Source organism: Salvelinus alpinus, chromosome 28 (genome assembly GCF_045679555.1).
Source record: "Salvelinus alpinus chromosome 28, SLU_Salpinus.1, whole genome shotgun sequence".
NCBI lineage: Eukaryota > Metazoa > Chordata > Actinopteri > Salmoniformes > Salmonidae > Salvelinus > Salvelinus alpinus.
Window position 1 is genome coordinate 11250567 of NC_092113.1, and position 14362 is coordinate 11264928.

At 47.8% G+C, this 14362-nt stretch overlaps 1 protein-coding gene across 7 annotated transcripts in view; it reads left to right on the plus strand.

Moving 5' to 3' along the window:
* Window positions 1-14362, plus strand: part of agrn (agrin) — a 280235-nt gene that overhangs the window by 230887 nt on the left and 34986 nt on the right. For 6 of the 7 annotated variants that reach the window (XM_071371598.1, XM_071371600.1, XM_071371601.1 and 3 more), the window contains 7 exons: window positions 3968-4387; window positions 5973-6098; window positions 8103-8230; window positions 9650-9764; window positions 11342-11461; window positions 11664-12005; window positions 13092-13284. In XM_071371598.1, coding sequence (XP_071227699.1) covers window positions 3968-4387; window positions 5973-6098; window positions 8103-8230; window positions 9650-9764; window positions 11342-11461; window positions 11664-12005; window positions 13092-13284 — 1444 coding nt within the window. The remainder of the gene's footprint in view (window positions 1-3967; window positions 4388-5972; window positions 6099-8102; window positions 8231-9649; window positions 9765-11341; window positions 11462-11663; window positions 12006-13091; window positions 13285-14362) is intronic. The other variant, XM_071371603.1, reaches the window with a different exon arrangement.

A 14362-nucleotide genomic window follows, 5' to 3' on the forward strand; every position in this document is an offset into this window, starting at 1 on the left:
ATCATCAAGTGTTTTTATTGTAGCGTGTGTGGGCATATAGTGTAGTGTGTGTGTGGGCTCTATATGACAATAATTAGCAGTAAAGCACAAGGTTTCTCTGTGGCCACCGGTTGTGGAAATAACAAACAGCTGGCTTGTCGTCACATACCTGTGAGCACACACGATGACAGCTGAGGCTCTTTACCCATTATCCTCCCTGCTTGGGATTGCGGTGTCACTGCGAGTGAAATCAACACCGTGGCTGACAGAGAGGAGCAAGGAAGAGGGAAAACAAAGCCTTGGGAGAGAAATTAGGTGCTCCCCTGTAGATAGAGATGCTGCTGTTTGGATGGAGCCTGAGCCACAGATTCCCCAGAAAGGAGTGACATTTCACTGTTTGATACCCTGCAACCCTGTGCGGATTAGGGAGGTTTAGCTCCCAAAACCTCTGTGGGGAATCGTTCGATCCCTGTCGCATCTTTTAGCTGGATGGAGTACACCACTTCACTGAGTGGTATAGTGTGCACTGGGACAAGCGCCAAGGCCGTGGCTTTCATGTACGATGGACGTGTTGAGCCGAGCACCAACAAGCGTCACAGCAGGGCCCGCGAGGACAGCATGGCACTGGGAAGGCGCTGGCAGGCGGGCACAGGAAGGTTGGCCATGGGCCAGCGTCAGGTGCCTAGCATCTCGCACAGGAAAACGTTTGCTCACCTCATCGCTTGCGCCCACAGATCAGACGTGCGCAAAAAACAGCAATTCGACTAATTCTCTTCCTCCCTGCTGATCTTGGTGCGGTTTGTCAGGCCTCAAGTAGGTGCAATGCTTCGGGGGCTCCACCTCAATACCCTAACCAAGGCTTCTGAAATAGAGCTGTGGCAGACTCATACATGCAGGTACACAGGAGTAACAGTAATTTTCTCTATAAGAGGCCAACAGCATTTTGATAGGCCCGGAGCATCTGGTGATTAGAGATTCGTTACCGGTGAAATTCACTCCCGTCTCGTTCTCTGTTGCCTGGCGATGGAAAGGGAAAGAGGATACCTAGTCAACACAACTGGATGCATTCAACCGAAATGTGTCTTCCGCATTTAACCCAACCCCTCTTAATCGGTCCCTGGGGAGCAGTTGTTGTTGGGGATTAACTGCCTTGCTCAAGGGCAGAACGGCAGATTTTTCCACCTTGCCGGCTCAGGGATTCGAACTAGCGACCTTTCAGTTACTGAACCGCTAGGCTACTTGCCGCCCACATGAGACATGTAGTATGTAATTCCTTACCTCCTTATTCGGAGGGAGAAAGAGTTGTAACAGAGAGTTGTAACTCTCTCTCTCTTGCTGAGCCTGAGGGGAAAGCCAGATGAACACGACGGGCCTCCGACTTGTCACAGCAGTTCTTTTCATTTCTTCCCTCGGATGCGGTCGCGCCATGGGTAGCAGGCTCCTCCGCCGCCCCCCTGTTGGGGGTTAGAGCGCGAGCTCATTTCACGTGTGACTGGGTGCAAATTAGCATTAGCAGTGCTCCACCCTCCTCCCGCCGCCGTCCCTCGTCTCCCGCTGATCTGATGCAGCTCTTAGTAAGAATTACAGAAATAACTTCAATGCTAACATCCAGCATAGAAGCACTACTGAGGGCCTATGCCATTCCTACAGAAACCATAGTCGAGCTACAAGCCTCCTTGGTCTGATGTAACTCTGCTGTCGTATTGTACGTCAGTGCTAATGGCTCCACACTGAAGCATGTTTTGCAGAAAGTACATCAAATGACTACTGCTGTTATCTGACCCATCTCTCAGGCACTTTTGAGTCTGCTCTATACTACACAGCATTACTGCTTCTGGCTATGTAGCCCATCTCAGAGCTAGATGAAGCAATCCAGGGGAAAACCGGTGAAAGCGTGAAAGGTACAAGCCATTAAAAGATGGTATTTGAACGAATGACAAACTTCTGGCACCGATCTTGTCCAGAAGTTGGCCAGTGGCCTGGTTCTCCCATATGGTGTCATCACCTCTACTTTTGTGGCAAATTGGCAGTGAACACAAGCATATGGCATCATCAGTTTTCTGCCTGAATGTTGGTCAGGGTTCTCTTGTCTATACGCCTCTCCCTCAATCCTCCCTTTTTCCCAGATTAATTTGTATTTTTTCTCTCTCTGTCTCTCTCTCTCTCTCTCTCTCTCTCTCTCTCTCTCTCTCTCTCTCTCTCTCTCTCTCTCTCTCTCTCTCTCTCTCTCTCTCTCTCTGCTCATACTTTCCCTCGTCACCTCTTCTTAACTTGTTCGACCTATTTCCTCTGTCTCTCTGTTCCTGTCTCGGACTCTTTCGTGTTCTCTTTCTCCCCCTCCGCCCCTGTTTTTCTCCCTCTACCATTTCCTCTCGACTTTCCAATATCAGATTCCTCCTCCCCACTGATCATGGCAGACACTGCAAACAATCTTAATAACCGCCTTTCAAAGATAACTACATAGCCCAGACAAGTGAAGATGACAATGATTTTTCTCCCGCCCGCCCGCCGATAAAACTGCCTGCAAATGGAGCGTTAAACCTGATTAAGGAAAGCTTCCACCGAACTGACTACACTGCCAGTTGTTCTTCCCATCTTTCTTTCTCTCGCTTTCTCTTTTTTTTCTTTTACCCACCCATCCTGGTGCATTTGCCGCCAACGGATGCCGTATCCCAGACACCCGCTCCCCTGGTGCCGCCAGACGCAAGGCTTGGCACATGAGTGACAGGTGTAGCCAAGAGGAAAAGCAAAATGTGCCACCGCCTCGCTCACGGCAATAGCAATCGCTGCTGCACTCTCAGGGCTAGGCTGACATACTGTATCTCTCCAGGCTGGCTCCTCTGCCTCCTCCTCTGGAGCCTAGCAGGGTGGAAGATAGCGGGGTGCCTGGCTGATAATATCCAGCGCTTCGTCAAGGTATCACATTTCACACTTCACAACGTAATTGCCGATCAAATAAGAGATTATTAGTGTGCAATTAAATCCTACTCATAATGTTAGCCGAATTCAAATGAGTTTTTTCTTTTCCCCCTCCACACAAGTATCGTTATGCCTGGCTGGCTCGCTGTCATCCAAGCAGCTACACTTCATAGTGTCTCAATCCCCACCAGCTCTCGACTCACCTCTCCCCCTGGGGATGTTTTGTATCGGTTCTAGCCGAGAAATGTTTGTCTTTATACCAAAGCCTTGCATGGATAATGGTGGTCACAGCTCAAATTTTTAAAAAGTGGGTCCCTCTCTCTGCTGACGGCAGGGAAAGGGTTTCGGAGACTGTTTTTTTCGGATGGCGTGTGTGCGACTGTGTTGACAAGGCTGCCTGATGCGGCGGAGTTGACGGATGCTTGTGCGGCTGTGAGCCGAGTCTGTAGTCTTTGAAGCCAAAGCAAAACCCTGCTTTTTCTGCCCCATTTATATCAATCATTCATCACCAGAGGCCCTGGCTGTCTGTGATTAAAGCTCCACTACAGGAGGGCAACATGTGGATATGGATACATAATTCATACCCACAGACACCAACACTGGCACATATACCCACACACACACACACACACGCACGCACGCACGCACGCGCGCGCGCGCCAGTGCAACTGCAGTGCAGCTTAACCCTATATAGGCCACGTTATTCTTCTCTGTACACAAGCAGGATGCAGTGCATTTGAATTCAACAGTATGCGGTGGTGTGAAGGACTTAAGTAAAACTCAATATTAGGAAGGTGTTTTGTATACTCAGTGTATGTTCCATATTGCAATGAGACTGGCCTGTGCTTCCTGTATGTCGATCAGTATTGGGTGCTCAGGTGCCTGAAATGACCTTAACACGCAAGACTGAACCATAAACGGTACAACATTTAAAAACATGGAGAGGGTGGGGGGTTGAAGGTGTACATGGGGGCTATAAGGCCAGAAAAAAACAAAGCATTTCCATCTTTGCTTACCCATTCATCCATTCCTTGCTTCCTCTCCTCCCCTTCCTTCCTTCCCCATGCAGAAAGCATCATAGAGCCGGCCGGCCGACCCACTCTTTACCCCCCCACCTCCCACGCCGCCGCCACCACCCCCTCCACCGCCCACGTCAGGCTCACGTCGCCGCACTACGGCGCATCACTCTCTCCCTGGGACGATGATCAAACGGAGGGGCCCCCGGCCTCTTTCGTGGAAGCCTTGCCGCCCCCCATGGCCACGGAGAGCGCGCTCACCACCAACCGCCCCGTCACCACCCCCCGCCACCCACCTCACTCCACCACCCCCCGCCTGCCCAGCCACACCAGCCCTGGCTCCTCCTCTACCGCCTTTGAAGACTCAGGGAGCGGCGAGCCCAGCGGAGACGACCAGGTGGCAGAAGAGGAGGAGAATGAGGAGGAAGGTAGCGCCTTCGGCGTTCTGGAGGCGAGCGGAGAGGAGCCAGTTGGTAAATCAAAGCTCTTTCACTTCATTACCCATAATGCTGCTCTGCTCGAGGTCAGAGGTCAGAGTGGGAGGAAAGGGTTGAATATGGGCCTCTGACCTGACTCACGGTTTGATATGTCTCATTGCTACATCATAAAACATTTGAACAGGTCACTATCTGATATTATACAACCATCATAGAGGTGTGCATTTTCAAAGTGTGCTTTGCTTTCAGTTAGGACTAATCCAAATGTTAGGCAAAGAAATACCAGAATGCATTCTAAACCCAAGACTGTTGTTACGGTATCCTCCATTCTTTCAAAATATAAAGCTATTATCACATTTGAAAAGTTTCTCTCACCACGTAACTGATTTAGTAGAATTGGAAAACAGAAAAGCTGATGAGGTTATTGGCTTATGTCGGGGGATTGTTTCAAGCCTGAGTTGTTAGCTTGATAAGAATATCTCTTACCTTGTCATTGCTACATACTGATACGGAAACACGACTCTCTTTCTACACACTAAAATCCCTCTACTGCATTCTGGCCTTATAGCTAAACCACTCCACGATGCACCACACTTCAGAGACTGCTAGACGAACCCTTTACAATCAGTTTTTTCACCATTCCAAAGCTCTGTGACCCCTCAGTTGCCCAACAGCGTGCTGTGACACTCCTGAATTGATGGAACACAAGCCTCTGCACTTCCTCAGTCGCTTACCCCCCTTGCAGATTTATTCTCTTGTCAGCAGTGGACCGGAGTGCCCATGGCCTGTCTGCCAAGGAGACCTGGGTCTCCTGTCTGTGTGTGTGCATGCATGCGTGTGTGTGTCTAAGTCTATGTGTGTGTGATTGGGGGGAGGGTTTGCGGTGGGTGGATGTTTGTTAGCCAGTTCCATGGCTCTGGAAGTGAAGCAATACATAGTCTCTGAGCCGTAGCACCCACCCCCCACAACTTAATCGCCATGCCCATAAAGATGCCCCGTAGATTCTAACCTCCTCCATCCCTCCAACTCCTTTTCCACAGTCGTTTCTCCAGGAACGCAGCGGCTGTCCCGGCGGCTTCGGTTTTGCTCACGGGGGTGACGGCGAGAATCGTTGAAGAGACAGCCTGATGTCTTTACGACTTATTCAGTGAGCCGCGGTTCTTTGCTCGCCGATCATTTCTAATCTCGGGGTGACCGTAAAGCTGCTCCTCAGAGAACACCGAGCCCCGTAAGAGAGAAACGGTTGCAGGTCATTACCTCACGTACTGTGAGAGTAGCCACTTTACCCCGTAGGGAGACAGCCAGGGTACTCCTAGATTTACAGCAATGTTCTCTGGGACAAAGACTTGGAGATAGCCATCGCCCAATCAGTAGAAAGTTAGCGATCGCCCAATCAGTGGAAGAGATTAGCTGTTTCTGTGGTTATTTACCTGCCCTCGTCACAAAGTACTTAGTGCCATTATTATGGTCTGCACACTATTATGTAGCCACTACAGGAGGGTTCACATTATGCAGATGAGCTCCAGATGCAGCTATTTGAGGCTGGGGTTAAGAGGGCGTGATGAATTGTTATGAACCGTTGTGAAGTGTTATTAAGCATTATGAATCGTCTCCTCCCCAGACCCCACAGCCGCGGCCACCACCATCCCCACGGCGGAAGATCGCTCGTCGTGTGACAACACTCCCTTCGGCTGCTGTCCCGACGGCAAGACGGCCTCCAGCAGCTCTGAGGGAGCCAATTGCCCCCGTAAGTAACCCCAAAACCTCCCTCCTCTTCCCCCCTCCTCCCGCTCCCCTCCCCGACCTCCCCACCCCCCTTCTTCAACTCCGTAAGGAGGCACACATTTTGAATATGAAACATTATGCTCATATTGAATCTGGAGCTGCATTGCTTCGTTCTCGCCACGCAAACGGCAACGTAAATAGTCACTACCGTCCATGAAGTGCATTATGTCAAACCACATTTGCAGCACGCCACATCACGAATGAGGAAACGCATCGTGAATATCCTTGTATGTCGGCTGTGGCAAGGCGCTAATGATGATGTCACACCCGCCCATCACCGATCGATCGATAGCTCATTCAGCCAAACTGTTACCAATAATAGAGCGTCTCGCGCCTTAATCAATATGCCGGACCTATTTCTCCTCCCGGGTTAACCCAGATATCACAGTCATTAGGATGGAAATGACAAGTCTGTGGCGACCAGCCAGGTGCGATATCTATCAGCGGAGCGTCTCGCTCTATTTTTCTCCTGTATTGACAAAGTGTCAGTGATCTCTCTGAGAGGAGCTAACCGCTAGTCGCTAACACCTATCGTCTGAAGCCTCAGATGGCAGCGTTTATCGGGCGATATGAAGTTATCAGAAGGTGTGGAGAAATTGTAGTGGTGCACCGTTGGACATAGTGATTGTGTTTTTTGTTCCGTTAACCGTACAAATCCCCACAGTACACCAACAAGAAAATGATGCATCCGCGTAGTCGCAAGATTTTATCCGGGGTAGCCAAGTTGAGCATCTGTGGGAGTGATTCTAATTACTAATACTTTGTTGCCACATCATTTAACCATCTGAGAAGTGTAGTACTGTATGTTATGCTAAGTTTTATATATTTGAATGAAGAAGTCATGTGCATGATTTCCCATGTAATACCACACTTCCAATGCAAGTTGCAAGAGGCGAGTTAAACTTCGACGAGGCCTTGTAACTTTCACAGTTCAAAGTGATCTGATAGTCATCCCTCTCTTCGTCCGTCACGGATCCTGCTCGTCTGATGTTTGTCTTCTCGATCTGATCTATCTCTCTCCTCCCGTCTTTTTTCTCCTTCCCATCCAAACCTCCCCATGTGCTCCTTGTCGATAGCCGCCCCGTTAGAATTGAATCGATGTGCGACCAAAACAAGTCCTTATCATTGTTATCATGCAATTCTAACCAGCCTATGTTAGTCACCGGTTTGGCGACATTAGGAGACAATTATGGCTATCTGTCACGATAATCATACAAGTGCTCTTCCCTTTTTCCCAGGCAAACTCCGAGCAGGGCACCATGATTGATTTGGGCAATTTGTTCGGCGAGCCACGGCATGAAACCTCAGCATCAGTGCCTCCACTTCTCCTTCTCTCCTCCTTTCTGCTTTATTATACTCTTCTCTTTCACGTTGTCTTCAGTGTCGCTGGCACTGTGTTGGCGGAACAGAAGCGAGAGGCCATAGGGGGTTGATGGGTTTTGAACAGGGAATGGGGATGTTTAAGGGAAAATGGGGGAATGTCTTTGCCAAAGCCAGGGACTTTGAACAGTTTCTTCATTTTAACTCTGTGTGTTGTCTTGTCTGTCTAACTTTCTCTACTCAGTCCTCCGTGCCTCTGCCAACTTTTGGGACGAGTCTCGGTCTGGTAAACTCCAGTCCATTCCTCCACCCCTTCCGCTTCTCCTCCTCCTCCTCTTCCCTTCTTCTTTCACTCCTCCATATCCCACAATCTACACTTTCCACTTTCACCGCGGCCAGTCACAGGCTCCACCCCAACTCCCTACAGCCCCACCCACCCACCCAACCAACCAACCAACCAACCAATCAACAACGACCACACTAACCCTCCTTCCCACATATGCACACACACTCCATCACTAACCCCAGACTGGCACTACCCCAAACGGTCACTGTCTGAAGCTGAGGGCGGGTGGTTGGAGGCACCGCATGCCTCACAGGCACGGGAAGTAGTGTTTTTCTAACATGTGACACCATTTCCTGCCAGCCACCATGAGGTTCAGCGGCTTCCTGCACCTAGACCAGGTGGAGGGCCAGGAGGTGTTCTACACCCCTGAGATGGAGGATCCCAAGTCTGAGCTGTTTGGGGAGACGGCCAGGAGCATCGAGAGTGCTGTGAGTAGCAGTGTGTGTGTGTGTGTGCATCGTACTCCTCGCAGGGGCCAGTTGTGGCATTAGATAGCGACACAATGCCCCCTCTAGCCCTCTGTGTGTGTCTGGTAGAGACTGTGTGTGTGTGTCTGGTAGAGACTGTGTGTGTGTGGGTGGGTGGGTGTGTGTGTGTGTGTGTGTGTGTGTGTGTGTGTGTGTGTGTGTGTGTGTGTGTGTGTGTGTGTGTGTGTGTGTGTGTGTGTGTGTGTGTGTGTGTGTGTGTGTGTGTGTGTGTGTGTGTGTGTGTGTGTGTGTGTGTGTGTGTGTGTGTGTCTGGTAGAGACTGTGTGTGGATATCACCTAAGGTGAAAACTAGTGTCTGGGTCAGTGTGCCGGTGGGGGGATTTTGAGAGGCCTGGCTTGTGTCTGGGCGCACACGCACTGAATGTAGACACAGATTGGCTTTGCCACACTACCTGCAGTTCCATCCTCCACACAGCAGGGGCTCCCTGTGCAATAATTCCAGCATACTATTATGGATAATGGAATACAGTTTGGAAAGAAGTGGAGTGGGAGTGTTGTCTCTCGCCCCCGTACGAGCCATGTTAAGTGAACAGAGGAGGAAGAGAACAGCAGAACTAAGTGTACGCTTCAAGATCATTTGAAATGTGGGTTAGCAGCGATAAGCACTGATTCAAATTAGGTCAGGCACTTGGTACAGTACCGTATGTCTCCCTTAAGGTATCAACTTGAGTCGGTCGAGTGAGATCCATTATGAATGTTATTCTCTGTTTAGTAGGGAAGCATGAAGCCATGTGGATGGTGTACAGTTCAGCTATTTCCTTCCTGACAATGATTTAGACCTCGTATGGGCACCGAAAGCACACACACACACAGTGTGAATCGGAAGCTAAACCAATCAGCAGCCAGCGTGCATCATGCTTACCTGACATTTACAATTGTCTCTGAAAAATAACGTGTTCATGTAATTATTCCCCAGCTCCAGTTAACTGTCAATTTGTGCACCCAGACTAGGCCCAATGGGGTTCTACACAGTTGTAGACCTATCCACTGACATAGGTGCATCCCAAATGGCACCCTACTCTCTATATAGTGCATTACTTTTGACCAGGGCCTATAGGCCTCTGGCCCAAAGTAGTGCTCTGTGTAGGGAATAGAGCCACATTTGGGATGTAGATAAAGTCTTCCCCATTCTTCTGGAGAATGAGTTCACTGCACTCAAATTGAACGAGCCACTGCACAGAGCTTATTGCCTCGCTCATTGATCATTGCTGGGTTTTTATTAGGCACAAAAAGGAACAAACGGACTGAAACAGAGTACCTGAACTTGTCCAATAAGAAATGCTTGATTTAGTTCTCCTTTGCAAAATGTATTGCTTTGGTGTGTACTAATCACTGTGTGTTTCTTCCTCCCTGGCTCAGCTGAATGAGTTGTTCCGGAAGTCAGAGGTGCAGAAGGACTTCATGAGTGTCCGCGTCCGCAGCCTGGCTCCCAGCAACTCCATCTTGGCCTTCGTCGAGGCCCACTTTGACTCAGGTAACACAGAACAGGACAGTTTTGGGGAAAATCGTGGTAAAAAGAAGAGTTGGGTTCAGTGGCGAAGGTGCATTAAGGAATTCAGATATGACGTCATCTTTTCAGCACTATTCATTCATCTTTTCAGCACTATTCATTCATCTTTTCAGCACTATTCATTCATCTTTTCCAGCACTATTCATTCTTAAACTAAGGCGCATGACATGGTTCTATGTGCCAATAATTCGGCACAATCAACTTTAAAACTTTTTTTTTTAAATTGCTTCCGTCTTGGAGCTAAAATTGGGATGATGTATACTGTGCTAATGCACATACAAAAATAATAATAACGGAGAGCACTGTACAATACAGCAAAGTTTGCAAATGAGGCATTTGTGGTAATAAGTACATGGGGCCGCCATCATAATACACCTGGAAACTTCAAATCAAACATTTTCTGTAAGAAAGTATTGAGGAAAATTCCTTTTGGAATTTCAGTTTACTTCCTGAATTGACTGAATTCACATGGAGTTGACCCCAACCGTGATAAAAACACTTGTTTACTGTATGACAAATGTACTGTTATGGCTAATGGTACACTTAATGGTATTCTTTAAAAAGACTGTTTCTAAATCCCTTTTTCAATAATCACATAGTATGCCATCATATATAAATGTTAGTGACACTTTTGTTACTGGTTAGGCTGCGGTCTTTATGGAAAGTGTCAAAATGATAATTTCCCCTCAATAGTTATTTTTCCTTTGATACCAAATTAATCTCTCCCTCACTAACATAATTGCTACGCGTTACAACAACACTGAAAGTCATTACATTTTACAAAGCACCTTGGCTTTGTAATTTTAAACCTTGGCTTTGTTATTTTCCTTTTTCTTTTATTCGGAGGGGGGATATATTTGTTATTGTCAGAGCCAAAAGGGACAAAACTAACAAAACGACATCAACAACAACCAAATCCTCAGAGTGAGCTTGGTGGCGTTGTATATTTGGAGCTGGCTTCATTTCAGCCCCCCCCCCCCCCAGAGTACTGTTAGTGAGTACTGTTTTCACCAGATTTTATCAGATACAAATCTCGCCCTCCTCTTCTCTTTTTACGGGCTTCGCTCAGCGTCTTTTACATTCGCACAGGAGACGCTGCCATAAAGGCGCTCTGCTCTGGCCAGTTAAAACAGCCATCTGTGGAAAACATTATGAGAACGATTAATCTGAACCTCAGTGGAACCTTGTTGGACGGTTGGAGGACAACTGATCCCCTGGGTGTGTTGTTGTATCATAGCGACCTCGATCGCTCTCTTATAAATTCACTGTTATGAGCTAAGGAGAGGGGAGTTCATTTTCTATGTTTTAGGATATTGCTCTGCCTGCTTGTTCAGTCTTTCTCAAACCTTTCCTCTGGGACGAGACGTTTCACAGTTCTGTTTTAGCTTCATCTGATTCATTAATCAAGGGCTTGATGATTAGTTGACAACTTGAATCAGGTGTGTTCGCTCTGCGATAGATTAAATACATGGGAGCACATAGAGCAGCTGTCCTGGTTGAGTCTTGTTGTGAACGGCTTTGTCGCCCATGTTGTGCCACAGAGACCAGGTACACAGTGGAGGACATCGAGGGAGCCCTGCTCAAGCAGCTGAAGGCAGCCAAGGAGACGGCCATCATGGTGAAGAAGCCAGAGGAGGAGAACATTCGCTTCACCAACTACGGTAGGACAAGCACCTGCAGGATTGGCTTGCATTGTGTACTGTAATTGCAAATGTGAAGTGGTATAAGGAGATGAAATGTATAAAAATGATTAAATAAAATGAAGGCATGATTAGACGTTTTTTGGTCGTTGAATAAAAAAAGTCCAAGACTTACGCTCTCCTTGACATTCGCTGTCTCTGAATGTCTCTCTCTCTCCATCAGGCCTCTCTTCCCTCCCCTACTTCACCACAACCACCACTACAACGGCCACAGCCACCACCCCCACCGCCAGCCCCTCCCCCTTCATCACAAGCCGTCCCCCGGGCACCACCCGCCGCCCTTACACCAGCCGCCGGACCACCACCGCCCCCTCGCCAGTGACCACCCCGGCCCCCACTACTACCATCACCCCCCTCCACAGGACCAGGCCTGTGCCCCACCACACCAAGGCCCAGCGGCCCTGCGACTCCCACCCCTGCCGCCACGGGGGCACCTGCGAGGACGACGGTGCCGACTTCACCTGCATCTGCCCCGCCGGGAGAGGGGGCGCCGTCTGCGAGAAACGTGAGTGTGGAGCCCCCCTCCTTCCTTCCTTTGACCCACACACAGACACACACGCAGACACACACGCAGACACACACCCTAGGTAGTTTCTCTTCAGAGTTTGGGTCAGTGACATTAATGATCTTTGAAAAAAGGAGTTGGAATGAAATGCATAAAGTTCAACACAATCCCATAAGAGAACATTAGGTTCCTATTGATGTCCTGAACTGACAGTGCTGAGCTAGAACTGACCCCCTACCGTGCATTAAAGACAAAACCCAAATCCATACAGCTTATATTAGATTCCAATCTTTTTGACTCAATAGACATTCAGCATCTACCAAAGTCCCTACACCCGCTATCTAAATAACCAATGAGGTTAGCGACCACTGAGCACTTTACCAATCAACGCTAAAGTAAACTCATATCAAATCAGCGTCTGCTGCGCCGAGCCACAAAATCAAGCTTGGAGTGCCGTCGGAGCACTCTGAGCCTTTTTCCTTCGTTTCTCCCCTTTGGTGGTCTGATAAGGAACCACCTCACACAGCTGCATCTTAACATAATTGACCCTAATTTCTTTGATAGGGATTAGTTGGTAGAAATCAGTGTGTGTTTGAGTCGGAGTGCGTGTGAGTGGCTAAGTGACGGCTGCGGCACAACACCTTGGATCAATCAAATCATTAGATGAGAGGATTTCATCAACCACCATTCTCCCGAGACGGAGAGAGACGGCTCAGGAGTCTGTTGAGTTTGGCGAAAAGGATGATAATGATGATATAATAGTGTGTGTGTGTGTGTGTTACAAAAGTCTGATTATAAAGTCGAAAATACGTCTTTTCCTACCTGACGATACACACCAGCACACATTCTGTTAGTCACGGGTTCTCTCCTTCTGTCTGTTTGTTGGGCCAGAATAGCTGAACTAGGCTCTTGTCTCCAACTGTTTAACATGTACAGACCATAGAGTTGGAAAGAGGGCCCACCCCTTATCTTTGCCATTGTCGCTTCTGCCACAGGCTTTGTGGTTAGCGTGTTTACCTCTATCCAACTCTATGGTACGAACCTTATACAGTATGTGACACCCTCTCATCGCCCCTGTTTTCATAGTGATCAAGTACTTCATTCCGTCGTTCGGGGGTAAGTCCTACCTGGCCTTTGACACCATGAAGGCTTACCACACGGTCCGCATCGCCATGGAATTCAGGGCCGCCGAGATGACGGGCATCCTCCTCTTCAACGGCCAGGACGGCAAGAAGGACTTCCTGTCTCTCACCCTGGTCAACGGCAAGGTGGAGCTCAAGTGAGTTGACGGGAGGAGGGGATGAAACAGAAAGTAATAAACCAGGAAGAGGTTCAGTTAACTTCTTATGGCTGCATCCCGCTAACGGGATCGATATGACAACAGCCAGTGAAAGTGCAGGGCGCCAAATTCAAACAACAGAAATCTCATAATTAAAATTCCTCAAACATACATGTGTCTTATATCATTTTAAAGGTAATCGTGTTGTTAATCCCACCAAAGTGTCCGATTTCAAATATACTTTTCAGCGAAAGCACTACAAACGATTATGTTAGGTCCCCACCAAACCACAATAAGCACAGCCATTTTTCCAGTGAAATATAGCAGTCACAAAAAGCAGAAATAGAGATAAAATTAATCACTAACCTTTGATGATCTTCATCAGATGACACTCATAGGACTTCATGTTACACAATACATGCATGTTTTGTTTGATAAAGTTCATATTTATATAAAAAAATCTGAGTTTACATTGGCGCGTTACATTCACTAGTTCCAAAAACATCAAGTGATTTTGCATAGCCACATCGTTTCAACAGAAATACTCATCATAAATGTAGATGATAATACAAGTTATACACATGTAATTATAGATATACCTCTCCTTAATGCAACCGCTGTGTCAGATTTTTTTTTTAAATTACGGAAAAAGCAAACCATGCAATAATCTGAGACGGCGCTCAGAACAATAGCCAAATTAGCCGCCATGTTGGAGTCAACAGAAACCAGAAAAATACATGATAAATGTTTCCTTACTTTTGATAAACTTCATCAGAATGCAGTCCTAGGAATCCCAGGTCCACAATAAATGCTTGATTTGTTCGATAATGTCCGTTATTTATGTCCAATTAGCTACTTTGGTTAGCGCGTTTGGTAAACAATTCCAAAGTCACAAAGCGCGTCCACTGTAACGTGACGAAATGTCCAAAGGTTCCATAACAGTCAGTAGAAACATGTCAAACGATGTACTGAATCAATCTTTAGAATGTTGTTAACATACATCTTGAATAACGTTCCAACCGGAGAATTACATTGACTTCAGTTGAGAGATGGAACGGAGCTGCCTATCACGTGAGCG